Consider the following 27,488-nt stretch of genomic DNA (forward strand, 5'->3'; position numbering starts at 1 on the left):
CGCTGAGAAGGGCCATGTCATTCTAGGCTCTTGGCTGTACATGGCAAGGGCTGGTACAGAGCTCGCTCATCAGTGTTCTTCCTCCGAAGAGCACATTCTCTGCACACATCTGCGTCTACCTGTGCTCAGAGTCACCCCTTCCAGGCAAGGAGGAGGCCACATGGGCCTGGGGTAGCCCTGGCCTTGCCCACCTGCTCTGCCATAACACGTCTCCTCTTCATCCAGACAGCAATGCAGGGGGAGGCCAGGCAATGGCTGTTTCCTGCCACATGGTAGGACCCATCTAACCAGAAGGAACTGTCTATTCCAGAAGCTGGGCCTGGGGAACTGGGTTGAAGCAACCACGGGAAGGAGCCCTTTTGCCTGTAGCTGAGTCTCATTCTGGTCCCTTAGATGTGTCCTCGCTTGTGCCCCTGAAGTTTGGTGTTGCACTGGGGTTCACCTCAGGGATCAGACCTGTTGGGAAAACGGAATGAATTTAGTAGGGTATGGCCACCCCAGAATCTTCTCCAAACAAACAAACACTGGTGCCCCTGCCCTCCCCTGGACCAGCCAGCCTCCTAGAATAAGCGTGGGAGTGGATTCCAGAGCTGACAGGTGCTGCGGCAGCGACCACAGTGACGGGTGAGTGGGTGGGAATTGCCTCGACTTTCATAACCCAACTCGACGTCTGTCAGCTGGCCCAGCGGCCCCAGCCCTGGGTTAGAGACAGCAGAAAAAATGGCTGTCCTGGTAGCCTCAGGAGCCACTGTGTCCAGGACAAGGCCTGTCCCGTCAGCAACACATCATCTAAATCATATATTGGGCTCTGCAGGACTGGGAGCAGATGGTTACACTGGAGACCACAGCCGTGGCTGCCACCCCTCATGGTATGAGCCCTCCAGGCACACGGCTGTATATGCGTGTGCACGTCTAGGCACATCCTGGCATGGGGCCCATGCACGGAGGATTTGCCTGTCTCCAGTCCCTCCTCCACTTTCACCTAACCTCAGGTGTCCCCTCCCCCTGGAGAGCCTGAAGCCCTCTGGTTTGGAAGGGAAGGACATGTGGGTGAGGGGGGTTGAGCATCGAAATGATGCTGGGATCTACAAGGAGGGACTGAGGAGCCAGGTAAGAGCCTCCTGCCCCCGCACATCCACCTTCACATCTCCTCCCTGGCCTGCAGGCCGGGACGTGCTGGCCCTCTCCATTGCCATGGAGTGGGGATTGGGGAAAGCAGGGGAGGACCAGGTAGAGAACGGGTTGGAACAAGGGTGGGGCAGGGTCTGGCCGTCCTGCCAATGTGCTGTGCCTTGGAGAGGGGAGAGGAGGGAGGAAAGTGAGGAGTGCATGGGAAACAAACCCAGGCAGGCTCTCAGCACTGGGCAGAGGGAAACCTGGCTGCTCCTCCCACAAGCAGCTGAGCAGGAAGGGCACAGGGAGCCTGGGCAGCTTCGTCTACAGGGACCCCACACCAGAGCATGGAGTGAGCCCTGGGAGGGGACCACTGTCGAGTCTGTGGAAATCTGGGCTTTGGGGCCTGGATTCCTCTCAGCTGAGAGTGGGCAGGGGCAGCTGAGGGTTCCAATAGCATTTCCCTACAGCCCGACAGAGTAAGTCTGAGGCCCAGAACCTCAGGCTTCAGAGGACAGCGCCTGCCAGCCACTGAAGCCCAGGGCTCCCCGCCCTGCTTCCCCCACCCAGGTGTCCCACCTGAGTAGACATCCAGGCCGGGCATCCTTGGTCGTGCACTCATTCAGAGAGCTGACAGGTTTGGCTTTGAGTTCCGGGCTCAGACTCTGGGCTGCAGAGCAAGGGAATAACCACTGTTAGCCCGGCCCAGACCATCTGCAGGCGCCAGGTCTGGCTGCTCCTTCCTCCAGCTTCTGGAGGCTCAGCACAGCCTTAGGGAGCCTGGCCATGCCAGGCCCTTCCCACGTGGGGGTGTGGGGCGGGCTGAGCACTTGTGGGCAGGTTTTTCCCCCATGCGTCCTGCCTCTTAGGAAACTCCTCACAAGTGAGTTAAGAAAGGCTGAGCCTTTCTTAGGAGGTGGGGGATTCTGGAATGTCGAACAACTCAAGATCCCTTTGGGCTTCTGGGAAGACAGACTCCTGGGAGGAGAGTCCAGGGGAACCAGCGACAGAGCTAGGATCCCAGACACATTCCCTGAACACACTGTCCACACGGAGCCTCAGCAGAGCACGCTGACCACGGAAGAAAGTCCAAAGGGTTGTCTCTATATATTCCTCCAAGTAGAACCTGGCTTGCTTACTGTCTGCAAAACAACTCGAGGGTGGTGACATTCAAAGTTGTCTGAGGACTAGAAGGTTAGAGAAGCACCCAGATCAGACAGAACAGAGCCTGGAAAGCCCTTGGAGGAACACAGTCCATGAGGATTGTGGCAGGAAGGGCTTGGGGCAGTCTGAGTGGCAGATCTCAAAAGGGGCAGAACAGGACCAGGACACAGCTGGGGGTTCAAAACTGGCCCCATCTCTGCTAATTAGCTGTGTGATCTTGGGCAAGTTGCGTAACCTCTCCAGGACCTAAATTCTTTGAGAAAAAACAGTAAGTCCCACTTCTTGGAGGTTAGAGATGCTAACTGTGAAACCTCCCTAGGATGCATAAAACACTAGGGGCCCAGGAGCTTGGGGCCCAGGGAGTCAGCCGCCCTCCCCGCATCCTTCCCCTGAAGCCCACCTGCAGTGCTGCCCAGGGCTCGCCACCAGCTCTCAGCCTGCTCTTCGGACGGTGCTGCAGACAGGATCTCTGCCCCACTGGTCAGCCTGGCACCCACACAGTCACAGGTCAAACTCCACTGTCCCTTTGGGGACCCCCACGCCTCCAGCCCCCGCTGAGCCAGGTGGCTGCTGGGGGCGATGCCGGAGTCCATGTCTCTCCGCTCACCTTAAGGAGAATGTGTGTTTCCTGCCATGGCGGCCCCGCAGCCTCTCACACCGGGCTCCCGTGAGGTCAAGGAGGGCTATGGAAGCTACTTTCTGAGGAGAGATGAGAGGCAGGGGTCACTGCGGCCATCTCAGCTTTTCCCTGTGGGGTCCCTCTGTCCTGGGGCCCCTCTGCCTTGTTTCCCAGCACCCTGATGTCTGCATCTCCCCTACCCCACCTGCTACCTCCGCTGCCATCCTCTCATCCAGGAACAGGCTCAGAGAGCTGCCCTGCAAGGTCCCGCGGCAGCTGTCCCAGGAGCTCGAGCTAGGCTGTGGAGAGGAGGCGGGAAGGTCGCATGAGCCACATGCAGGAAGCCAGAGCTAGGGCCTGTCCACGCCTCACCGTGTGTGTGGAGCTTCCCAGGAAAAGCGGTGGATTGGACCAAAGTCCCAATGGGGAAAGGGAAGCCACAGAGGGGCTCTGATGGGAAACCAAGCAGAAGGGGAAGAGCAGGTGGGGAGGAGGAATCCCAGCACCTCCTGGGGGGGTGGGTAGGTGGGGGCGGTGGCAGAAGCTGGGAAGGGTCCCAAGGAGCCAAACTGCCTGGACAGCATGGTGGGGGGTGGCATCTGCCCAAGTTCACAGTACAAGGGTGCCAGGCCCAGATGGCTCTTCGAGCCACTCAAGTGCTGCTGCAAGTGGGGAGCTGCCTGGAGAAGGAATCTCCAGGCACTCACCTGCCTGCCGCCAGGCAGCAGGTGCTGCTTGAACTCCAAAGACCCCTCCATGGTGGGGGTACCCTTTGCATCCTGAAAATGCAAGATGGGGCCCAGAAATGTCAGGACCAGCACCCTCAGGAAGGTGGGCAAGACACCCACTGCCCCCGGCTCTCTCTATTCCTCCCATCCAAGTACTAACCAGGCCTGACCCTGCTTAGCTTCTAAGATCAGATGAGATCGGGCATGTTCAGGGTGGTATGGCTGTAGACAGCCATCTTTATTCCTAATGACCTTCAGCTCCTGTACCCGGGCTCCCAGCACTGGCTCCAGGGTGTGGGCCCTCACCCCCACAGCCCCAGCCCCACTGCATGCTCCAGGGAGACCACGGCGGGGGTGCCTGCAGCCCCATGGGGACACCTGCCTGGGGGTCCCTCGTCTCAGCTAGCTGTGCTCCTAGCCCCTGGTGTCCAGAAGGCCTCCACTGAAAGGATGTCAGCAAGCTGCCAGCTCTCCCGGGCTTCAGCTCCTGTGGCTGCAGCAGGAGCTCCTGTTCCATCTTGGGGAGTGGGCAAGGTGAGCCAGGTCAGGGAGACCAGCCACACCTCGGGTTCCCGTCTACCTCCCCTCCCCCAGCCCTCCCGGTCAGAGGGGGCCTGCCTCCCCATCACTAGCTCTTTCAGCTTTGGCTCTGGAGGCTCACACCCAGTCCACAATGGTGCCTCTCCCACCACCGCAGCCGGCCAGGGAAAGGAGCAGGTAAGGCAGGGCCGGGTGAGGGCTCAGTGCCCTGGGAGACACTGATTTGCAGGCTGAGAGGGACTGTTCCCCCACCAGCCCTCAGCCCCTAGCCGAGGCAGTCATCACCTCTGTCTTCTGCATTTGGGCAAACTTCTCTTCCTGGGCTGCCAGCAGCTTTTCTAAGTCCTGGTGTCTGTGCAGCAGCAACTCCACATCTGACACTGAGTGCTGGGGAGAAGCATGTTCAGGTGAGGCCCAGCTTAGGGGGGGCCCAGAGCCTGGTAGCCAGCTAAGGGGCAGGACCCCCACTCACCCCATAGTCGGGTTTCAGCAGGAGGCCCTCCCGGCAGGCCAGCCAGGCCTCAGCCTGCTCCAGCCTCTGCAGAAGCTTCTGCAGGCCCCAGCTCTCGGCACAGCATTGCCAGCGCAGGACCCAAGCCTCCTCCAGCTCCTGCAGCCGCCCTTCCAGCTCCTGCAGGCACTCTGTCACCTGGTGGGGAGGGGCTGCTATGGGTGACAGCTTGGGTAGGGCTCCCACCATGGGCAGGGCAGGGCTGGAGAGCCAAATGTTAATGGAAGTGCAGAGGGAAGGCTGTGAGACCCGCACCTGCCCCTTCCCAGCCTCTCTCCCTGCCTGCGCCCAGCCTTCCTTTCCCGCTGGTTTCCATGCCTGTGAGGGGCCCCGAGGCCCTGGGCAATCAGGCTGTATCCCCAGCCCAACCCCAGGCCCACACTCTGAGTTCACACCTCCGCAGACATGAAGTGGCTGTTGTCCACCAGCTGCTGTCCTTCCTGCCGCAGGTCCTGGGCTTGAAGGCGGCACTCCCTGATTTCTTGCCCCAGCTCTTCATGCTGCCCAAGGAGCTGCTCAGCCCCCGCCAAGTCCTCAGCCAGCTCCTCAGCCAGCTCCTCGGAGGACGCCAGCTCCTGCCTCTCCTGTGCCCATGCTCTGTGGGGCAGGGAAGGGAGCTGTTGTCAGGGCTGGCTGGGGAGCAGGGGAGGGAGGGTCCAGCTCCCCCAAGAGCCAAGATACCCCCACCCCACAGGGTAGAGCTGAGCCGGCAGCTGAGGTAGGACACCTACAGCAGTTCCTGGCAGCGCCCGAGGAAGGCATGGCCCTGTGCAGCCTGCGCCAGCCACTGGCCTCGCTCCTGGGCCTTCGCCTGCAGGGTGGCCCAGGCCTCCTGCACCTTGGCCAGGCCCCCCGGAGCTGCAGGATGTAGCTGGCCCAGTCGGCAGGCCTCCGTCTGTACCCGTGCCACCTCCTTCTCCATAGCTTCCAGCTCTCTCTGCAACCAGAGCATGAGATCAGGCCTCAGTCCCCCAACTGAGCCGACGCGTGCTCTGCATTCAGGAGCACCAGGCCTCTCTGAGGAACCACCTCCACTCTGCTGCACAAGCTGGGCCAAGTCCTAGGGCCCCTCGGGGAAGGATCTGGGTTTCTGGAGAAGAGGCTGAAGCAGGCTGGGGTGGGAGGGCTGAGATAGGTCCCCTCAGCCACCGCCTTCGGGCAGGGGCTCAGACAGGCAGGCTGCAGGGCGTGGGCCTCACCTCCAGGCGCCTGTGCTGTTGCTGCAGGGTCCGCACAGATGACAGGCTGTGGCCTCCGTCCTCTCCCTTCATCAGGGCCGTCTTCTCCTGCATCCTTCCCTGGAGCTCAGCTGCTGCCTGCTGAAAGCTGTGGACCTCATGGGCTGCAGCCAAGTTCTGGGAGAGGAGAAAGGACCTGCTCAGGGCTGTTCTCTGCTCCCAGGATTCCTTTCTCCCTGGAGACATGGCCTTCTGGGCCACCTCCTTTTGAACAAGGAGGACCATGGGGCTTGATGTGTCCCCAGGTACAGAAACCATCCTCCATGCTGCAGCCCTCAGTGAATGTGATGATATGAGTCTGCGGCAGGCCAGGGGGTGGGGAGGGCGGGGAGAGGAGAGGGCCTCGTGCATCTCAGGGAAAGGCAGACGCGAGGTGTTGGGTCCACGTGAGGGAGCAGGCCGGTTCTCGGGGATCTGGCTGGCCCTGGCAGTACCACCTGCAGTGCCTCTCATGGGGCTGGGGGACCGGGTCAGCTCAGGAGGCAGCCCCAGCCCAGGACCTACAGAGATGGAATGTCCTGGGCTGCAGCCAATTCCTGGAAGAAAGCTGAGCAGGTGAGGGAGAAGGCGCATTCACTTGAGGCCAGCAGGGTGTGTGTCTTGTTGGAACCAAAGCCTGTGGTAAGGAGAGCTTAGAGGGATTTTTTGAAGACTCTGACACCCCTTAGCTTGGCCCGGCCTGTGATCACCTACCTCTGTGCGGGCTTTTATTGCTTGGTCCAACCTCTCCCAAGCGGCCTCAATGCAGCTCCTCTGGGCTTGGATGTGGGGATAGCGCCTGGGTGCACCCCGCTCCAGGGTGCCTGCCAACTTCCTCAGGGCATACACCTTGGCCTGGCCCAGGCTCTGAACTTCCTTTCTGAAAGCATCAAACTTCTCTTCCAGCACCTGCAAAGGTATGAGGCCCAGCAGGGTCACTCAAGATGGTATCATGAGCTCTCAAAGCTCATGAAGAGCTCAGCAGACTCTGATGGCTCTGAAATCCCTCAGCCCAGGTTCTGGAACCATCGGGATCCTCCCTAGGACACCCTCTCCAGGCTCCTTTCTGCTGACTCCCCAGCAACCCTTTCATCCCAAGGCAGGCCTTCCTCAGCCTCTGCCCACTCCCCGTGAGGTTTGCTCAGGAGTAACTCACCTTGACACCCTCCAGGTCCTGCCCGTAGTCCTGGGACTCGGCGGTGGCCGCCTTGGTGGTCAGTCAGGCGTCGAGGAGCAGGGTCTCTCGCTCCAGCTGGTGTAGCTGCAGCTGCTCCTGCAGGCCATGCCCCCTGGCCTCCGCCCTCCGCAGCAGCTCTGCGTGGGCCTCCCGAACTGCCTGCAGCTGGGCTAGCACCTTGGGGCTGTGGGAAGAGAGCGACAGTCTGGACTGCAGCCCTTCCTTTCCAGGCTGGAGCAGTCTCCTGCCATCTCTGTAGGGGGCTTCTCTCTGCTCCTTCCTGGATGGTGTGGCTTCCGCCCACCTTTCTGGGTTCTTCCTGCTCTCCAGGAGTGCTGCTGTCTGCTGCAGCCGCTCGATGCGTGGGCTGAACGCTTCCAGGTCTCTCTTGGTGGCCTCCAGCCGCTGCAGAAGGGCCTGTGTGGCTTCAGCACTGTGGCCCATGTCCTCGCTGTCCAGGGCATGGCCCCGCTCAGCCAGCCAGGATCCCGCCTCCAGGAGCTGGGGGTGACAGAGTGGAGATCCGTTTTCCCGGGGCACCCTCCAGGGCTCAGGATTTACAGCCACGATTCTCAGCCTGGCTGCACAGGGGAATCACCTGGGAGCTGTCATGCTCCCTCGGCCTGGCCCCACTCCTAAGCAGCCTCATCTGGTCTGGAACACAGCCAGAGCGGCAGTGTTTTGTAAAGGGTCCAGGTGATTGTTTTTTTCCATGCAAAAGACATTTTATTCTTGGTTCATAGGCATAGATTTTGTCACTTAAAACCAAGTTTTAGCAAATATTCCTTGCAGTGTTTCTCCCTTTCATTTATTAGCCTATTTACTTCAGTTTTTCTTCCTTTACAATTGTATTCACCATTGTGAAGTAATTGAGGTATAATTGTCTGAGTGAAGGTTCCAGGTGATTCTCATGTAAAGCCCTGGTTGAGAACCACTGATCTAGAGGGAAAAAAGACAAAAGCCAACCCAGCCAGCAGCTGTGTTCTGGGAAACATGTGGAAGGAAGCCCCTGGGGGCAGGAGACCACTGAGTGGAGGAGACGAAAGGTGCCCAGGCCAGGAGCCCCGGAGTGACCTCCCGGCCGCACTCGCCCGGTGTTCCAGGCCTGCCTGCTGTGCCCTGCCCATCACTCCCCTCACCTCAGTCAGAAACTGCTGGGCCTCCTGAGCCTGCTGCAGCAGAAGCCGCCTCCGCGCCGCCTCTGCCCGCAGGTGGGCCATGGCCTTCTCCAGCTGCTGCACCCGGGCGGCCACCTCGTGGGCGGCAAAGTGCCCAGCCTGCACCAGCTTGTGCCCAGTGCCCAGCACCACCTGGGTCAGAGCCTCGTGGCTGCTCATCTCACTCTCCAGGTTCTGTGGGGGAGGAGGCAGGAGGATGCGGATGTCGCTGACCCTTGGGGGGACTCCCACAGTTGTGCTTGAAGTTTCACGGGACCCCACTAACTTGTCCCCAAGGAGTTCCCTGTCCCCATGACTCCCAAAGAATCCAGGGCATCCCAAAAGCCCCCAGAGGCAGAGAGTTCCTGGCTGGGCCACAGAGAGTGCCATTTCCTTGGCTGAGAAGCCCTGCTTACGTGCGAGGCCGGCCCTCCCCGGGTGGGCCCACACCTGGTGCTGCTCCTGCAGGTGCCGCACCGCACTCAGGCTCTGGCCATAGTCCTGGGCAGCGGCCAGAGGCAGCTTCTCCTGCACCCAGGCCATTTCCTCGTCGGCGTCCCTGAAGAACTTCAAGAGGAGGCTCCGGGCCTCCAGGGCCATCCTGCGCTCCTGCAGGGGCTCCCTCAGGCTCTTGAACCTGCAGCGGTGGAGGGTGGGACCAAGGGAGGCAGGGACCAGGGTGTCAGTATTAGGGATACCTGGTGACACAGATCACCCAGCTGTGGCCCTCACCATGGGCAAGGGGAGAAAGTGAGAAGACATCAGTTAAGAGGGCAGGGGTGGGGGTCCCTCCAGGAAGGCAGGGAAGAGAAGCTGAGGGCACGGGTGGATCTACCTCTGAAGCAGCCGCCGGGCCTGCTCTTCCACATCTTGGGTAAGGCAGTGGCCTTCCCTCACAAAGGCCTGGGCCTGGCCCAGCAGTGCCTCAGCCTGCCTGGCCTTCTTGTCCACTGCTGCCTCCAGCTCCCTCTGTGTGCCCAGGAGCTCGCCCACCCCAGGCAGGGCCTGGCCCACAGTGGGGGCTCTCAGCTCAACCTCGATGGGCTCCAGCCAGTTCTCCAGTTCCTCCATGCTCCGCCGCAGATGCAGGGCCTAGGGCAGAAAGTGAGGTAGGCAGGAGGGGAGTGGCCTGGAGCCTGGCCAGCCACCCCTCGGCCTGCACAACCTCACCTCACAGGCCTTCTGGAGCTTGGCCACCTTCTTCTGGGAGTTGTCTTGCAGCTCACCCCAGAGTGCTCCCAGCTCCGCCAGTCGCTCCTGGATGGCCTCCGAGGCTGGGTGGCCCCCCTGCAGCAGCCTCTGTCCCTCCTGCAGCCACAACATGAAACACACCTTGTGGACTCAGGACTGCCGGTACCAGGGCACTTGTGTTGACTCTGACCACCAGCACTAGAGCTTCAGAGTCCCTGTGGTCCAGCTGCATGATCTTGAGCAACTTTCTTTACCTAAGCCTCATTTTCCTCATCCGTATCATAGAGAAAATAATGGTTATTTTGTTTCAATGAGATAAGTCATATAAAATACTTAGCAGGGTGATTTATATCAGAGGGAGCCAGCCTGGGGTCAGGACCTGCCTTTGCAGGTGGAAAAGAGAATGTTTTAAAAAGTGCTATGCTGGGCACAGTGGCTCATTCCTGTAATCCCAGCACTTTGGGAGGCTGAGGCAGGTGGATCGCCTGAGCTCAGGAGTTTGACACCAGCCTGGACAACGTGGCAAAACCCCATCTCTACCAAAAATACAAAAAAGTAGCTGGATGTAGTGGTGTGGGCCTGTCATCCCAGCTACTTGGGAGGCTGAGCTGGGAAGATCACTTGAGCCTGGGAGGTGGAGGTTGCAGTGAGCTGAGATCTTGCCACTGCACTCCAGCTGGGTGACAGAGCAAGACCCTGTCTCAAAGTGGCTATGTTTTGACTCCTTCGCTCACAAGACTGGTGGCTATGTCCTGTTCACATCAAAATGTTATCTTTAAAATTACTGAAAAGGTGCCATTTTTGGAGAGGGTGCCCGCCCCCCCCCCGCACCGCTGGAAAGCAACTTCTTCTCACTACACTTCTGCCTAAACAACCGCTTAGCCAGGTGCCTGCACACAGAAAGTACTGGATAACGCTGGCCACCGTTACTGTGGTTGAGCACCAGCTCTGGGGCACTGTCCTGTGTTCTGCCTGGAGAGCTGTCCCACCACCCTCCTGCCTGCAGGGCCTCACCCGCTGCAGCTCCTGCTGTTGGTGCATGCTCACGTCCAGCTCCGCCTGGAAATTCTGCTGCTTCTGTAACTGTGCTGGCAGCATGGCTGTGTCCAGCAAACCCTCCTCCAAGACCACCAGGTTCTTCTCCCTCAGCCACGCAGCCACCTGGGCACGTGGGGAGGACAGGCCTGCTGTCCAGGGCTTTCCCCTTCCCCTGACCTCTGGGATACCCCAGAGGAAGGGTGGCCTTTCCCTGGGTCGACTCCTTCCCCACCATGACCGCCTCCCTCTCCAAGCAAGGCGAACCTCCTGGGAGTCCTGCAAGAAGGCCTGCAGCTGCCGGAGCTCCGCCAGGCGATGGCGGCGGGTCCCGGCTTGCCTGAAGAGCGCCTCCTTCCTGCCAGGAGGAGAGGCTCATGGGCCTGGAGCCACCCCCGGGGCCAGGTGGGGTGCCCGTCCAGCCTAGGCTTTCTCGGGTATGAATATACTCCGAGTCTGGAGTTTCCTTTGGAATAAAGGTACATTGCACTCCCCCTCTGTATTTGTGTCTGTTATGCGCCGGATTTTGTACCCCCAAGTTTGTTTTTGTTTTTGAGACAGAGTCTCACTCTGTCACCCAGGCTGGAGTGCAGTGGCACAATCTCGGCTCACTGCAACCTCCACCTCCCGGGTTGAAGCAATTCTTCTGCCTCAGCCTCCCGAGTAGCTAGGACTATAGGCTCACACCTCCAGGCCCAGCTAAATTTTGTATTTTTAGTAGAGGCAGGGTTTCCCCATGTTGGCCAGGCTGGTCTTGAACTCCTGACCTCAAATGATCCACCTACCTCGGCCTCCCAAAGTGCTGGGTTTACAGGCGTGAACTACTGCACCCAGCCTGTACCCCTGAGTTCTTATGTTGAACCTCGGCCTCCCAAAGTGCTGGGTTTACAGGCGTGAACTACTGCACCCAGCCTGTACCCCTGAGTTCTTATGTTGAAGGCCTAACTCCAGAAGTGTTTTTGGAGACAGCGTCTTTAAAAGAGGTAATTAAGTGAAAATGAGGTCATATGGGTGGGTCCTAATCCAGTGTGACCTTATGAGAGGATGCAACTGGGGCAGACACAAGCACAGGGGGATGATCTGCCTCCTGCAGGAGTGCAGAAGCCAGGGGCTAGAAGTCAGGGTGGCACTGTGCTGGGGGAAGCTGAGCCTGCCAGGAACCACCTAAGGTGACTGGGGGAGGGGGTGGTGACAGAGACCAGCAAAGCAAAGTTTGCATTCTGTTAATTCAAAGACCTCCACAGGTACCCAGGTGTGGTCCACCTGCAAGAATGGAGAGGGGGTGGCCCCGACCACTGCCAGGACACCAGCACAAGGAGCCATGGCATTTATGGGTGCTGGTTGGCTCTCTGATCAGCTCTCTGAGAAGGACAAAAGCCCCCACCAGTCTGGGATCTGGCTTTTGACCGTACCTGCCTTGATCTAAAAGTCTGAGGAGCTGCATGAAGCAGCCAAACCTGATGAGCTTTTACCGGGAAAAAAAACTGCAGAGCTGGGGTCTCATGGGCCATGCAGGTCACATGCATCCGTGTCTGAACGTCAGTTAGATGAGCTAAGACTTCTGCTAGCCTGCCTGTGGGGCCAGCACAGTGCTTTCGTCCTCATCACAGCCGTTAAAGCCCAGGATGTGAGGCTCAGCTGCCGTGAGGAGGAACTTGTCTGAGTCCTGCCATTAGTGGGCAGCACAGGGACTCAGGGCTGTGACCCTGGAAGGCCGATGCTTGACCTCTGTGCCCTGCGACCTTCCGTTTCGTGAGATGATTTCCTCTTGGTCTCCTAGCATAAGCCTCTCTTTAAACTCCCTTTGATCTCAACTGAATGAAGAAGGAAGTGGGATTTTCCACGTGGTGTTTGATGTCCATAACAGGCAGACACATTGCAGGGCCAGGGGTGGTGGGGACCCCCGGCATCTGACCTCAGTCCTTGGACAAGGCTGGTGAGCCTGGGCCAAGTAGTGGAAGGGTGGGAAGGGAAGAACCGGGATGCCAGATGCCTGTGCCAGCCTGCCCACAGCACCCCTCACCCCAGAGCCACCACTACCTCAGAAGCATGGCCTGGCACCTGCCCAGGGCACTATGGGCCTTGGGGTGCCCACCCTGGTGCAGGCCGCGGGCCGTGGCCTCCAGAGCACTGATCTTTCCCGCCTGCACCTCCAGGTCCCACTCCAGCATCTTGTGCTTCCACAGAAGGGGCTCCATGGGGGCCAAGGGGTCCTGGTGGGAGTGGGGAACCCAATACTGTCCATGAGCCTCCCCCTCCCATCCCAGGCTACCTGCCTTCCCACCTAGAACCATCCTACCAAATGCTCATCCACAGAGCGGCTGCTCCGCCCAAACACATCCCTCACATCCCTCAAGGCTGTTTCCAGCTTTAGGACAGTGATTCCCAGCCAGGGGAGGCATTTGGATTAGGGATCAAGAGCCAGAATCTCTGAGGCAAGCAGAGCTTTTTCATGTAAGGTGAAAGCTCCCTCCTCTGCACTCCCTGGAGGACCATGTTAGTCCCCAGTTATCCTCTGAGGTCTCCTATAAGTTACACTCGTCTGCTTCAGGGTTGGGGCAGTGGCGGGAAAAGCCAACCTCTAGGCATTTGGGAAGCGAGGAGGGCAGGGGTGAGGTGGCAAGAATGGGTCAGGCCCACACAGGCACTCTAGAAGCTCCTTGGTGTTCGCGGTGGGGCCTGCCCACAGCTGCATGGGAACTGCTCTAGATGATGGGTAAGTAACTGCCCAGTGACGGATGTGGCCCAGGGTGGGGAGATGGCCCAGAAGGGGAGGATCCCTGGCCTAGGGAGCTCAGGCAGCACTGGCTGGTTTGACCCCTAATGCTGCTCTTGTAATTCCCCCCTCCTGCCCATTCCTGCTGGGCACCTACCCATAAACCCTCACTGGCTAGGGAGTCTTCCTTGCTGCAAAGCCAACGTTCCATCTTCTCCACTGAGCTCAGAAACAGCTGAGAACAAAGGAAAAGGCAAGAGACAGTCGGTGGAGGGTCCAGCCACTGCAGTTGGAGTGACTGTTCCAGTGGCACAGGTTAGGGAACCAGGGTCCTGGAAGGCAAGAGTGCTGAGTGGTGGGGAAGTCCCTGGCACAGCAGCCCCTCCAGTCTTAGCCTTGACCAGAGGCTGTGGGGTCAGCGCAGGCCCTGTTCGGGGGGCAAGATGCAGGCTGGGGATGGGACTGTGCCTGCCTGTAGCTCCAGGGCCTGCTGCAGCTGTAGCTGATGCTCCTGCCAGGCCCCTTCCAGGCTGCTCAGCTCCTGTTCTAAGCCAGCCAGCACCTGGCAAATGTCAGAGCTGAAGGGGTGCCCCGCTGTGAGCAGTCGCTGCCCAGTGCTTCGGGCCAGGCTGATGCTGTCTGTCCAGGAGTCCAGCTCGGCCTGGAACAGGACTGGGCTCAGATCACTGGGGGCTGGAAGCAGCCCAGCAGGCAGGAGAGAGGTGGGGAAGCAGCTGAGGAGTGGGAGGCTGGAGGAGATAGGCAGGGCGGGACACTCAGGAGGCCCAAGAGCAAGGAGATGAGAGGAAGGGGAGGGCAGGGCGGAGCTGAGAGCCTGGGAAAGGCTTGGGCCAGCTGCCCATTCACCTTGCACTCCTGATGCTCTTCTAACATACGCCGGGCTTCCACAGGGCTGCGAGGAGCGGGGCTCGTGTCCATCTGAGCCCGCAGCCTCTGGGCGCTGACCAGCAATTCCTGCAGCGTTGCCTGGAGTTTCTGAGCTTGGTGCAAGGCATCCAGCGCCTCCCTCCTGCCCACAGCGCTCATCAGCTAGTCATCAGGCCTTCAAACCCCTCTCCCCCATGCCCACTGGTGTCTTCTGTCCCTCAATCCCCTCAACCACAGGAGGGCCCACGGGCTGGGAGTTACTGGGAGGACAGTACAGTTATTTGAAGGGTGGAGAAGGAATCCTAGGGGAACACAGGGGCTGAGGGGAGCTGTGGGGACTGAGATGCTGGAGGATGGGTCGGCGAGGGCAAGGCCTGCGGGTTCATACCGCTTCTGGGCCCTGCTCCGGAGCTGCCACCAGCTCTCAGCCACCTCCTGCTGCCTGTGCCTGAGGCCGTGGGCTGCCTCAGGGCTTCTTTGGCAGAGGCGGCCCACTTCACGCTCTAGGGACTGTGGGGGAAGCCGGGCTCAGAGGCTGGGGCAGGGGAGCTCTGGGCCACCCTGGCATCCCAAAGCCCCTCCTCCCCACTTGTGCCCAGGGTCCTACTGAGGAGATGCCCTGGGCCCAGCTCTACAGCCAGCTACGCACCTCCACCTGGGCCGGGATGGGGTGCACTTCCCACTCCAGCTCCTCGTGTTTCCGCAGCAGCCTCTGCACGCTCTCCAGATCCTTCCCACAGTCCAGGGCCTGGATCAGGGCTTCCTGGAGGAGGGGCACGGCCAGTTACCTGCTGGGCCTTTGCTTCGGCTCCTCCTTCCTGGCAAAGGGCCCAACCAGTGGCTTCTGTGTGCACAGCAAGTCCCCAGCGTGATTTCCTGGCCCCGACTTTGAGGGCCAGAGATCTCTTCCTTATGTGAGGGGGACGATTCTGAGGAGCAACTCTGGATTTGGAGTCTCCTCTGAGGGAAGAACCTCACGTGTGTGCTGCTTCCCTGTACAGTCTCACTCAACTCTCATCCCTTGAGGAGCGAGAAAGAAAATAGAGCAAGGTGGACAGACAGGCCTGTGCCGTCATTTGAGGGCAGAAGCCAGCGGAGGAAACAGCCAGGCATGCCCAGCACAGGCAGCAGCACCTGTTTCACACAAGGGCTTCCTAGACCGGGTTCTAACTCTGCCAGATTCCAGCCCGGGGCTCTGTGGTTATGTACACAGTCCCAGGGCAAACCTCACGAGGGTTTGGGCTTCCTCAGGGATGGGAGGAAACAGACAGTGTGTTTTCTGGCCTCTGGACCTGCCATGTATCTGGGGACCAGATCTGGGGGAGAAAGGAGACAGGGAATCCCCCACTGAGCTTGCAATGGGTGCTTCTATGGTCCTGAGTTGATCCCGAGGGCCAGCCCATCAGATGTCCCTGGTGCAGACTGCTGGGACCCACCTCCAAGTACCCAGCTGAACAGGAGAGGGCAGTGAGGGGGGAGACGCATGGGAGACTCTAGGCAGCGCCGCCTCCCCTGACTGCATTTGCTCACAGCCCCCACCGGGACCTCTTTCCGCCACGTACCTTCTCCTGAATCCTCTTGGTGACATTGTCCAGCTCTCGGGACAACACGTGTATCTCCAAGGCCCCTTTGAGCTGCTGCTGGTACCGGAGCAGGTTGCCATGGAAACTCGCCCACCTGGCCAAGGGGTGGTGGTGTCATGTGGAGCCTGAGGTGGCCTTCCACCCCTCTTCCCGGCCCTTTGGTTCTCCCCAGCCTGGGACTGGCCTGTTGTTGAGCTGGCTTCGCCGCTGGCAGATGATCTTGACTTCCTCAGGGTCCCGGTTCTTGAGCTGCAGTGACAAGTCACTGATGCTCCTGATGCAGGCATCACCCACTGTGTCCTGCAGGGGAGGTATGGGTGAGGGCATTGGCACCCCCCACGCAGAGCCCCTTCTTCCCACCTCAGCAGGCAGTGGAAGCATGCCTGGGCCCCGGAGCACGAGGAACTGCATATTTGGGCAGTGGGAAGAACTGCCTCCTGCCTCCTCTACTGCCGCAGGTCCCTGAGGTCACCCCGTCCAGGTGAAGTGAGCAAGATCAGCTTGGAGCCTGCAGCCCCAGAGTCATCTCTAAGGCCAGAAAATGGGATCCCTGCACTGGGTACCATGTAGGAGGGGGAGAGTGGGCACATGCTCACTAAAAGAGACTCTTGAGACGGAGTCTCCCTCTGTTGCCTAGTCTCCCTCTGTTGCACTGTTGTTGTAGTGGCACAATCTCAGCTCACCGCAACCTCCACCTCCCTGGTTCAAGCGATTCTCCTACCTCAGCCTCCCGAGTAGCTGGCACTACAGGTGCCTGCCACCAAGCCTGGCTAAGTTTTGTATTTTTCGTAGAGACGGGGTTTCACCATGTTGGCCAGGCTTGTCTCAAACTCCTGACCTCAAGTGATCTTCCCGCCTTGGCCTCCCAAACTGCTGGGATTACAAACATGAGCCACTGTGCCCAGCCACAGAAACTTTTAAAATGAAAATTCAGCTTCTTGGTTGAAGAGAAGCAAAGGGAGGTTGTGGAATGGAACAGTGAGCTCTGGCTTCCTGGGGTTTGGGTGTCCCCACCCCAGGACTCGTCTGAGCTGAGGCTGGTGCTGCTTGGACACTGGATGGGGTTTAAAGGTACACAGGGAGGGGGTTCACCGCAGGGTGTGGTTGCAGATCTCCTGCGTCTGGCATCTGTAGAGCTTGTTTAAATTTCCAAAGCACTTTCCTATGAAGTGCCTCATGCAAGGTAGGCAGGGAAGGACATTCCCCTCCTTTTATAGATGCCGGAGCAGAGCTCAGAGGCTAACCTGGCTCCTTTGCGGCAGAGCCAGGATTCAAGCCCAGCTCCTTTAGAGTCTAGCTCTCTTCCTACTGCAGCATCTGGCACAGCGTCTGTGAAATTCCACCATTAACAAGGGATGTCTTAGGTGTAAGCACTGCCGCCTCTTAAAAAGTAATACATACATGTACCGGGGGACAAGGTTAGCACATTTGGTCTTTAACACCTGATTGTCAATACATTTGCCATTTTTTTCCCCTGTGTACCACATAAGAGAAATAGATGTTTGGCGTGTGTATGTGTGAGGGGGCGGGTGTGGGGTGAGGAGAAGATGCTGAGACGCCGAAATAGTCACAGTGAAGGTGGGCGCTGATTATCTGCCACACACATAAGAGAAATAGATGTTTGGTGTGTGTATGTGTGAGGGGGCGGATGTGGGGTGAGGAGAAGACGCTGAAATAGTCACACTGAAGGTGGGCGCTGATTATCTGCCACACACATAAGAGAAATAGATGTTTGGTGTGTGTATGTGTGAGGGGGCGGGTGTGGGGTGAGGAGAAGACGCTGAGACGCTGAAATAGTCACACTGAAGGTGGGCGCTGATTATCTGCCACACCCAGGCATATGTCCTATCATTTTAAGATTTTTTGAAATAATTATAGATGCCCAGGAAATTGCCAAAGTCCTGCAGAGAGGTCCCTGTGCCCTTCCCCAGCTTCCCTTACAGCAGCATCCTATATAATGATAACATTAAAACCACAAAGCTGACGTTGGTGTAATACTACCAACTAGACCAGACCTCATTCAGATTTTATTAGTTTTTGCAAGTACGCATCTGTGCGGGGCAGTGGGGGATAGGTCTATGCAGTTTTATCACAGCTAGAGACTCACGTACCTGCCACCACACCCGTGCTCTCTTACCTCTGAGGTGGGTGCTACCCCCATTCTAAAGAGGAAGGAGTGAAGGCGGGTGAGAGGAGGGAGCCTGCCCGAGGGCATAGGAGGAGCAGGCATGGCGCCCACGCCCTGCTCTACAGCCCACACTCTTTCCCTGCTCTCAGTTGGATTTTCAGTGCGGGATGCATGGCCAACCTCTACCCAGCAGGGCCCCCTTACCCCGGCTGAGTTTCCTCGGAACACGCAGAGCCGCTGTCGGAGCTGCAGGCAGTGCTCCAGGTCCTGGCCCAGGTCACCAACATTCATCTTCACCTCCTGTGAAGGCCGAGGGTGGGGAGGGAGCGCTCTGAGCACCAGCCCAGGCTCCTGGCACCTGCTGCTGGGGATCCCTCCTGTCAAGGGAGGGCTCCTCCCCCCATCTCTCAGCCCCCACCCAGCTGGGGCTACACCTTCCCCTGGATCCAGGCCTCTGCAAGGTCCACTCTCTGCAGGAACTCCAGGAAGTTCCGCCTGTCCTCCAGCTCCTGGCCCCTGAGGGCCATTGCCTGCCTCAGGTCCTCCCAGTGCTTCCGCAGGCCCTGCAGCCGCTGGGAGACCTCTCCGGCTCGAGGGTGACTCTGTGCCAGGAGAGCCTCTCCCTTCTGGAGGGAGAGAGGGGACACAGGACATCTTGCCTGCTGCACTTCCTCCTAAGACTGACATGGCCCCTGGGCCACACTTTGGGGCAGGCATGGGGCTGAGGGCCCTGTTGTTACCTTGGCAACAGAGGTCATGACCTCCTCATGGGCCTGGACTTCAGCCTCAAAGGCCTGGTGTTTCAGCAGGGGCTTCAGCTTATCTCTCAGGTCTCCTTCAGCTGCTGGGCCCACGCCTGGATCCAGTCCTCAGCCTGGTGGGGGTGGGACATGAATGCTGCAATGTTCTGCAGCCTCAGGCCCCAGACGCCACAGGCCTAGCCCCCAGCCATTCCCAGGAGGCTGGCCTCAGGGGTTGGGGGGGCAGCACCTGGTAAATGAGCCCTGAAGGTTCCAGCTCCGGAAGGTTGCTGCAGGAGGCAGCCGGGCAGGGCCTTGGGTGGGCTCTCGTTTTGGAGGTGTGGCCCCTACTCCTGGGGCCCTGGGCTGCTCTGCTCCCTTCCCCACCTCTCTTGCCCTGGCGCTGCTAGAGCTCGGGACACTGGTGGGGTCTCCATGCGAAGGGGCTTAGATCCCATGTTCTGGGCTCCAGCACAGCCTCTGGGAAAGCCATCCACCCCCGAACCTGTTTCCGCCTCACAGTGTTGCGGTGTGAAGGCGGCTGAAAACTGTCGAGTGTGGTTCCAGTGGAAGGCCCTGGGCTGGGGGTGCCCTCTGACCTGGGTTGCGGCCTGGGTGAAGCTGGCCATCAGCAGGGAGGCATGCAGGGCGTGTCCCCGGCTCTCCGCCAGCTCCTTCACTCTCACCCGGCGCTGCAGCAGGATGGGAAGCCGGTCCCGCACCCGGGGGCGCCGGAGCGTCTTCAGCCGCTCACGCAGGGCTGCCTCCTGTGGGGCAGGGGCACAGCTGCTGCTCTCCCACCCTGGGCTGGGGCAGGGCCTGGCCTGCAGGGCTCACAGTCCTTTCTTTGAGGGCCCCGGAGCCCTTACCTCAGCCCCATATGGCTGAGGGGTGTCTGATCCTCCCAGCCACAAGCCAGACCAGTCTGCTCCCCAAGGACCACACGGTGTGGACAGAGCCGAATGCCCCGTGTGGGTCTCTGCAGTGTGGCCCATCTCCCCCTGGGCCCTCTTCTTGAGCCACACGTACAACTTGCTCAGTCAACCCCAACCAGGCCCCCAGCCTCGCAGGCTCATCAGCACTGCCTCCAGGAACGCACCAAGCGCCCCGTGACCCCCTTCAGGACTCTCTCCCAACCACCACATTCTGACCACGCCCAGGCCTCCTGACTCCATTACCTTCTTGTCCTGGGCAGTCAGAACCTTCAGGAAGACCTCGTGCTTGCCAATCAACTGCTCTACCTCTTCCACCGAGCTCCCCAAGGCACTGGTTTTCAGGGAGACCTGGATCCACAGAAAACTCAAAGAGGCCACCAAGCCTTCCAGCCAGCCAGCCCCTCCAGTTGCAGTCTGTGCCCATGGGCACTCTGGGTATGGCAGGGCCTTAGGAGTGCCCACTGAGCTTGGCATGGAGCTGTGAGGAGTGGGAGTCCAGGTTGGGAGGCTGCGACACCTCAACCTCTGCACCATGTGGGGAGCATGACCAGCCTCTGGCCAACTTCCTCGGGGCTCAGTCTGGGATAGGGGCTGGGGATGTCAGTGGACGCTCAGGGGCCTCAGCACTTCACCATGGCCACCTGGAAGGACTTGTGCACAGCTGCCTCATATTAGAGAAAAAGCCAGAGAGGCGGGAGGAAAGGGACTGAGCAGAGAGGGGAATGGAAAGGAGGAGCAGGAGGCTGAGCGGAGTGTGAGGGCGGGAGGGGACCTGCCTCCTGGGGCACGAGGATCTCCTCCAGGCGGCCGCACTCTCTGAGGAAGAGCTGCTCCTGCTGCTCGGCCTGCAGCCTCTCTTGCTTCCGTGCCCAGGCCTGATACACCTGGTCCCGCTGGTCCTGCAGGGCTTGAAGCTCTTCCTGGACCTGGGGATGGACACATGAGGAGCCTCAGCTGGGGAGGGTGGTGTGGGTGAGGTGAGGACTGGATCCTGAGGGAAGCTCCTGAGGAGAGGCCAGCATGGCACAGTAGGACGGGGCACCAGGTGGCCAGGCACAAGCTTGGTCAGCTAGGGTATGTGGGGGCACCAGGGGAGGGGGCCCACCTCCTTGGTGGGTGTCCCTGCAGCAAGTAGTGCCTGCTGGCCCAGCTGGGTGGCCTGCTGCCACAGCTTCTCCCGGGCCTCCAGCTCCGCCCGGAGCCACTGGTGGGCACTGAGCTTCAGCGGGCCGCTGCTAGGCTCTTGCGAACTCTCCTCCACCTGCAGGTCCTGGCGCATGCGGGCTGCCCAGGAGGCGTAGTCACGCACCTGATCCCGGGGACACGGAGGGAGAGCCGGGTGAGGGCTGGGCTGGGCAGCAGGAAACCAGGTGCTGAGGCAACTGCAGCCCACCTGAGTCCACTCACACAGCCCAAGCCGACCTGGGTCAGGGCCTCGGGTGAGGCACGTGTGGCCCTTTGTCACTTGGTTTCTCCGTTCTCATCCAACCCGATCCTCCCAGAACCACGAACCCCCTACATGAGCCAGACCCTCACCACGACACATCTCTGCCCTTTGTTCCTCCTGCCTTCCCGTCTCTACAGAGCTCACCTGGATGAGGCCATGAGAGGACTGGCGGCTAGCAAGATCAGCCCCATCAAGACTGCTTGATGGGGAAAGAAAGCTCACCTGCTCTTCAAAGGCCCCTTGGCCGCCTTTGCCTGGCAAAGCCTTCCCTGGTATTTGACATTGCACTGCTCTCCTTGTTCTCTGAATTACTAATTTAACCCTTATAGTCTTCTGCTGATTTGGGTACAACTATACAAGATAGGTGCTGGAGGGACTTCAGGCCCTTGTCCAAATATCTCATTGCATGGAGGAAGGAAGGGTAAATGGCACAAAGAGTCTTGTAAACTCTAAGTGCATGACAAACCCAGCGTTAAGTGCCTTGCTCAAGCTCACACTGCTAGCAAATCAGCAGTTAGGTCCCTAAACTCAAGCCTTTTTGCAGTGTCAGTTTGGGCCTCCTGGTCTGCCAGGTCCCAGGACAGTGGGATGCTGGGGACATCCCGTGGCCAGGACCTACTGTCCCAGTCTGATTCTCTGGGTTTCGGGCTCATCTCCCCACGAAGCAGGGCTCCATGAGGGCAGCAGTTCCACTGTCCATAGCTTCTATATTGCCCTCCTCTCTCCACCCGTGGCTTCAGCAGGGAGCTGAAGACAGACATTAAATAGATACTGACTGATCCAGAGGTCACTGTCTAACATCTGGGTCTCCAGTTATGAGCTTTCCTGGGCAGTTCTTACTCCCAGCCCTGGCTGGGACGCTGCATGACTGCCCTGCCACTCACCTTGCTGGCACTGACCCAGACCCTAAGGTGTCACTGCTACGCCCATGTGCTCAGCCCCTGACCAGACAGACTGACATCCCGTGTGCTCGTGCTCTCCCACCCGAGTCCATGCTTGTTCTCCCTCCGGAGCTGGAGGGCCTCATGCGTGCATGCCCATGCATGGTGCAGCACACACACATGCACACACACACCACCCAAGGGGCAGGAGCCCTCACCGCCGTGCAGAAGCGGGCCAGGAGGCGTGCCCGCTCCAGCTGGGCCCTGCGCTGCTCCATGCGTCGATGCAGCACTGCCCACGCCTGCGTCACAGCTTGCTGCCTCTGCTGCACCGCATGGGCCTGAGGCCCCGGACACAGCTTCTGCACCCTGCCTGCAGTCTCCAGCAGTTCCTGCAGCTGCGGGAGGGGCAGGGAACAGGGAGGCAACGGTCATGTCCTCCTGATTATCTCGCAAATGTATCCCTCGCCTGGGAACTCTGGCCCCCTTGGGCCACGTCCTGCCATGCACAGTAGGCCCATGGGAGGCTCTGAGGGAGAGTGGAAAATCTAGAGGAACAGGCGGGCCAGCCTGAGGGGACTGCAGGGGCCTGGGTCGGAGAGGCAGCCAGCTGGGCTCACCTGCCGCTCGGTGCCCACGAGTTCTCGCTCCAGCCCCTGGTGGCTTCTCAGCTGGGCCTCCAGCCCACGCAGGTCCCGTGCCACATTGTTGGGGAGGCTCGTGGCTTTCTCCTGAGGAAAGGAGAATGCCGAGGAGATGAGGGATAGAGGGTGAGCACTGAGCCTGGAGTGTATCCACTTCTAGCCACCCCTCCGGCTCACACCTGGACCTGGGTGAGGACTTCCAAGAGATCTCTGTGAACTCTGAGGGTGGTCTCGGTGTCTCGGAGCGCGTGGCCTCGGGCCTGGGTCAGCTCCCACAGCTCCAACCAGGCGGCCCTGCCCACGGCGTGTGGAAGACCAGCCGGGGATCAGCTGCCGGGCCGTCTCATTCCTCCCTCCCGCTAGGCCTGGTCAGCCCGCTCCTCTCTGAGTTGTATCGGGACTTGCCCAAAGCTCCTCCTTCTTAAAACCTCTCCCGCCTGTGGCCCTGCCTACGCACCTTCTTCCTGGGAGCCTGTCTTCTAGCTTTACCATGAATTCAGTGCTTTGCTGCTGTAATGCTCGGCACTGCATGGTATCTGTGCTGTGATACTCCTTACATCCTGTGCTTTGACTCATAGTGCGTCACCCAGGTTATGATCACAGACGCTTTGTGGGCAGAGGCCACATCTCTCCGTTCCTTGCTAACTCTGCAACTGGCTGAGCTCCTAAGGCTTCTGCCAGGCCAGGCTCTGGGCTAGGGGTTATGAGCAAGTCATGACCTTGCCTCAAAGCTCACAGGCTGGGAGTGGATCCAAATCAGCCAAGTGGACAGCTAGGAACCACACGAGGCATGGGCTGTCCCGAGTGAGCACAGGAGCTGGGATAGCTCAGGGGAAGGCCCTGATGTCTGGCCCCACCATCTTCCCACAGCTCCTGCTCTCAATCCTGGGAGCAGGACTCTGACCTGCACACCCAGCCTCACCTCCCTTCACAGACCAGAGCCTGTGGCGGGCTCAGCTTCTCTGCAGCTAGGCCCCCTGCAGAGCCCTGTGGGCAGCCAGGGCCAGCGTGGCCCTCACAGCATGCCATCCCCTCTTACCACTCTGGGCCCTGCCTGCCCAGCTCCTTCCCCCAAACCCCATGCTGGCCTGGCCCGCTGGGCACTCACTGCAGATCTTGCTGCCTCTGACGGACCATGGGGCCAGCACTGTGCCCATGCTCTAGCAGGCTCTCTGCCAGCAGCCGGCAGGCGGCCACCCGCTGGCTGCCCATCTCCACTTGGTGCTGAAACTTTGCAAACTTGGTGCAGAGGTGCTGAGAAGAGGGGAGTGGGTGACAGGGTAGCCCCCGGCTGGTTAGGCGTCAAGCAGCCTGGGAATTGAGGCACCTCAGTGCCCAACTGGGTGATGTGGGGTTGGACAGCCACGGCGTCTGCCCGCTCCACTCAGGAGGCCCCACCTCAGCCAGGGCTCACCGCTCTGCTGCCACCTTCTTCCTCCGCCCCGCCAGAGCCAGCTTCCCCACCCCATAGGCTCTTCCCCAGGGCACCCTCCTTGACCCTGGCCCTCTTCTCACCAGGGCGTGCTCGGGGTCCTCCCCCAGGCTCTCCCCTCCTTTGGCTGCCTGCTTCTGGCTTGCCAGCCAGCCCTGCAGGTCCTCGGCCTCCCTCAGGAACTCGTGCAGCCTCAGGGTCCCCTCCAGTTCCCGGTCCCTGTGTTGACAGTCCGTGGTTCCCCAGAAGTGAGTTGCCCACCCCCCTGGGGGCCAGTCGGGCCAGCCAGAGGGGCCAGTCTGAAAACTGGAGTTACTCATGGTCTCTGTCCAAGCCTGCGGCTCACGATTCAGGGAGTAGTAGACACAGCAGTGCAGGTGTAGGGGCAGAGGAGGGTGTGGACGTGGGGAGATGGACTGCAGGGAGTTGTGGGGCCTCACTGAAGAATTTATGGAAAGAGGTGAGCAACACACACCCTTCTCCCAATGCATCTCTACAGCCTGGGGTCATGGGTTCTGATTGACTTTGGGCCATGGCATGGGAACAGTCAGCTGTGGCTAGGCCTCCTGTACCCACTGATGAGAGGGGTTATGGTGTCCTCACCGTGTGGCCGCCAACTCCTGCAGTGCCCGCAGCTGCTCCCGGAGCCTCTCCCACACCACACGCGGCTGCTCAGGGACTTCGGGGCCAGTGAGGGTTTGGGCCGTCTGGTCAAGCTCCTCCATGGAGCTCCAGTAAATGGCTAGTTCCTCCTGTAGAGCCTATGATGCATGAGGACCCATGCCAGGCTCAGCCTGGGTGACTCATCCACCCACCTGTCCGTCCCCCACCCATCCAGTCACCAATCCCCATCCATTCACCCACCACTCACACGCCCATCCATCTACCTCAACTCATTCATCCACCCACCCAGCATCCATCTACCCATTACTGATGGAGTAAGTACTTATTGTTCCATAAAGTGAACACCTGGTCTGTGCCCACTGAGGGCTCATTATTTAGCAGGGAAAGGTGAATGCTGGCTAATCTGGGCCAAGGAAGGGAGGGCACAGGAGGCATTAGACTGGACCCCAACATCCATGTGTAAGAGAGAGGCAGAGTTAAACAAGCTGTCCAGTATAGCCGGGAGATGGGTGCTCCGTGAGGCCAAGGCTACAGGCCTTTAGAAAGACCTTCTCTGAAGGTCCTGTCGCAGAACACACTGGAACTGGGGCTGTGCAGGAAACATGCCCAGACAGGAGGACAGTTCAGTGACAGCAGGAACCGGGACTGCCGTGGGCTCCAGGCTTTGAAGCTTGTGTGGTTCTGGGAGTCCGAATTCAGGAGTGAGGAAGGGGACTTCGAGACCTCCCTCCCTTCAGCCAGGGGATGTTTGTGGGAGGAGGTCGGCTTCATGAAGGGCATTTGGTTAACTCGAAGGATGACAGGTAAAGCCTGGGAGGAAGACACCTGTGGGAGACGTGGAGCGGGCTGGGCAGGTGACCTTGACAGAGGAGAAAAGTGCCAGGGGTGGGGTAGAGAGGAAGCAAGAGGAGGCGGAGAAACCCCAGGGCCACAGGGAGAGGCAAGACTCGTAAGAAGATGAAGGGAGAAAGCGTGTACATCACAGTGCCCAGGTTGCCTTGGAAGAAGGGGCACTGTGGGATCTGGGTGGGCAGTGGGGATGGGGCTGTCTGCGTCTCCAGGAAGCAAGAGCAGGGCTCCGTGCCTCTGAGAGAGGGAGGGTGACAGCCCTCTCCCCGTGGTCCATCATCACCCAGACCACACTGCAGGGGAGGCTCAGGACGTGGTACCTGGTGCTTGTTAATGAGCCTGAGGGTGGCTGCCTCGTCTCTGCCATAGTCTCGACTGCTCACCAGCGGCCGCTTCTCCTCCACCCAGCCCTCCAGCTCTGACACATCCAGAAAGTACTGCCAAGAGTGGGGCCAACTCACCTGGAGGATCTCAGACAGGACCCTCCGTCAGCCCTGGAGACATCTGCCCCTGCTCTCCAGCCTCAAAGGGGCTTCTGTGCCCATAGGGGCACCCATCAGCTCCCAGCCCAGAGCCCCCACCACTGATCCGCCTCCCTGAGAGTCCCACAGGTGGCCCCTCAAGGAGCCCTGACTTCTGCCTCTTCCCCCAACACCACCTCTCTGCATCCTACCTGCTGGAAAGTGACAGCCTGCTGCAGACACTGGGCCCGCGCTTCACATGCCCTCTCCAGCTCTGCCCAGTGGCCTTCCAGCTCCTGGCACTGCTCCACGATGTGTTGGGCTTGGGGGTGCCCTGAGGTTGCTAGGATCTGCCCAGAACTCAGCACCCGTTGCACCTGCCCCTGGTGAGCTTTTACCTCCACCTGGAGCTCCTGCCACAGAGTGGCTTGAGAGGCTGCTGCTCTTAACCCAGGGGCGTCCGGAGCAGAGCCATGGATGTGGCTCCAGGCCCCAATCATGGCAAGACCCCCAGGGTCAAAATAGCTGGGGCAGAGATTTGGAAATTGGGATACCCAGGGGTGAGGGCTTAGAGGCCAGGACACCTGAGTAGGGGCAGAGGGTTTCTAAGGTCTGGGAAGCGGATGTCGGTAATCCTGTAGGAAGAAGAGGGCTATTACCTTGTGCTTGCGGTGAAGGCTCTGGGCACCATTCAAGCACTCGGTATAGCTGATAGGGCTGCCATGGGGCATGTGCTCGGCTACCCAAGAGAGCTCCATGTTGCTCAGGTGGCAGAACTGGTGCAGCTCCACTGAGGCCTGCAGCTGCAGGCCCCGGATGGCCAGATGCCCCTGCAGAAGCTCCAGCCTAGGAGGAGGAGGAAGAGATTGGAGAGGGTGGGAACAGAGTGAGCACAAGGCTCCTGGTTCTCTCCTTGGCCAAGCCAGGGCCCGTGAAGAACAAGACCAGGGAATAGAGCAAAGCCCCATCTGACAAAGGGAGGCAGTGGAAGGGCGCCAGGGCCCCACCTCATGGCCTAGATGACTCGCCTGACCGCACTGTGGGGGTCCTGCTAAGGAAGCATAATGGGGTCTCCGACCCTCCCATCCCAGAATGACTCTACTCATAAGGGAGGAGGTCTGGACACCCCGGTCCTGTGGGTGCCATCTTGTGGGACCTTAAATTCACATGGAGGAGTGACACACAGGTGGGTGAGAGGACAGACCCCACCTCTGGAGGTGCTTCTGGGTCTCTTCCAGGATGGCCGAGGAGGCGGCCACACCATGGGCCTTGGAGGCGAGGGCAGCCATCTTGGCAGCCAGGGTCCGGCTCTCACTCTCCAGCTGTTGGTGCCGTTTCTGCAGCCTCTGGCTGGAGCGCAGGTCCTGCACTCAGGGGGAAGTGGGCGAGACATGTGAGCATCCACCCATCATCCACTCTGAGCACTGATCACCCTGTCCCTCCTCTTTCCCTACACCTCATACCCCTCCTGTCCCCCGGCCGAGGCCCAGGCCTCGTGGCATCAGCCCTAACACTCCCTTCTTGCCAGCAGGAGTTCTGTTACGAGATCAAGCATGGGGACCTGGCCAAGAAGTCCCTGGAGGTCACCGTTTGGGATTACGACATTGGAAAATCCAACAATTTCATTGGTAAGGGGGCATAGTGGGAACACCGTCTCACTGTGTGCCTGTCCTGGATCAGGCCACAGCCCCTCTTTCCTGGTCCATGG

General features: G+C 59.7%; 1 protein-coding gene across 1 annotated transcript; it reads right to left on the minus strand.

Moving 5' to 3' along the window:
• On the minus strand, positions 1–27,335 carry LOC117976173 (spectrin beta chain, non-erythrocytic 5-like). The gene is given in 48 exon segments (XM_063598101.1): positions 1–456; positions 1,693–1,783; positions 2,678–2,763; positions 2,885–2,976; positions 3,109–3,195; positions 3,604–3,675; positions 4,007–4,141; positions 4,450–4,551; positions 4,637–4,813; positions 5,071–5,272; positions 5,407–5,612; positions 5,875–6,030; positions 6,607–6,801; positions 7,049–7,253; positions 7,374–7,570; positions 8,209–8,421; positions 8,677–8,863; positions 9,062–9,318; positions 9,397–9,534; positions 10,432–10,578; positions 10,720–10,810; positions 12,493–12,665; positions 13,326–13,403; positions 13,641–13,829; positions 14,036–14,198; positions 14,445–14,566; positions 14,706–14,819; positions 15,619–15,733; positions 15,824–15,939; positions 17,972–18,067; positions 18,202–18,393; positions 18,508–18,605; positions 18,608–18,641; positions 19,107–19,274; positions 19,686–19,790; positions 20,219–20,368; positions 20,548–20,751; positions 21,989–22,168; positions 22,391–22,501; positions 22,594–22,708; positions 23,523–23,668; positions 23,930–24,065; positions 24,450–24,607; positions 25,640–25,756; positions 25,993–26,193; positions 26,440–26,626; positions 26,990–27,144; positions 27,324–27,335. Coding segments are annotated over 48 exon segments (6,684 nt in total). The 3' UTR covers positions 1–443.
• Between the last annotated feature and the right edge of the window lie 153 nt (positions 27,336–27,488).

Source organism: Pan paniscus, chromosome 18, assembly GCF_029289425.2.
Source record: "Pan paniscus chromosome 18, NHGRI_mPanPan1-v2.0_pri, whole genome shotgun sequence".
Classification (NCBI taxonomy): Eukaryota; Metazoa; Chordata; class Mammalia; order Primates; family Hominidae; genus Pan; species Pan paniscus.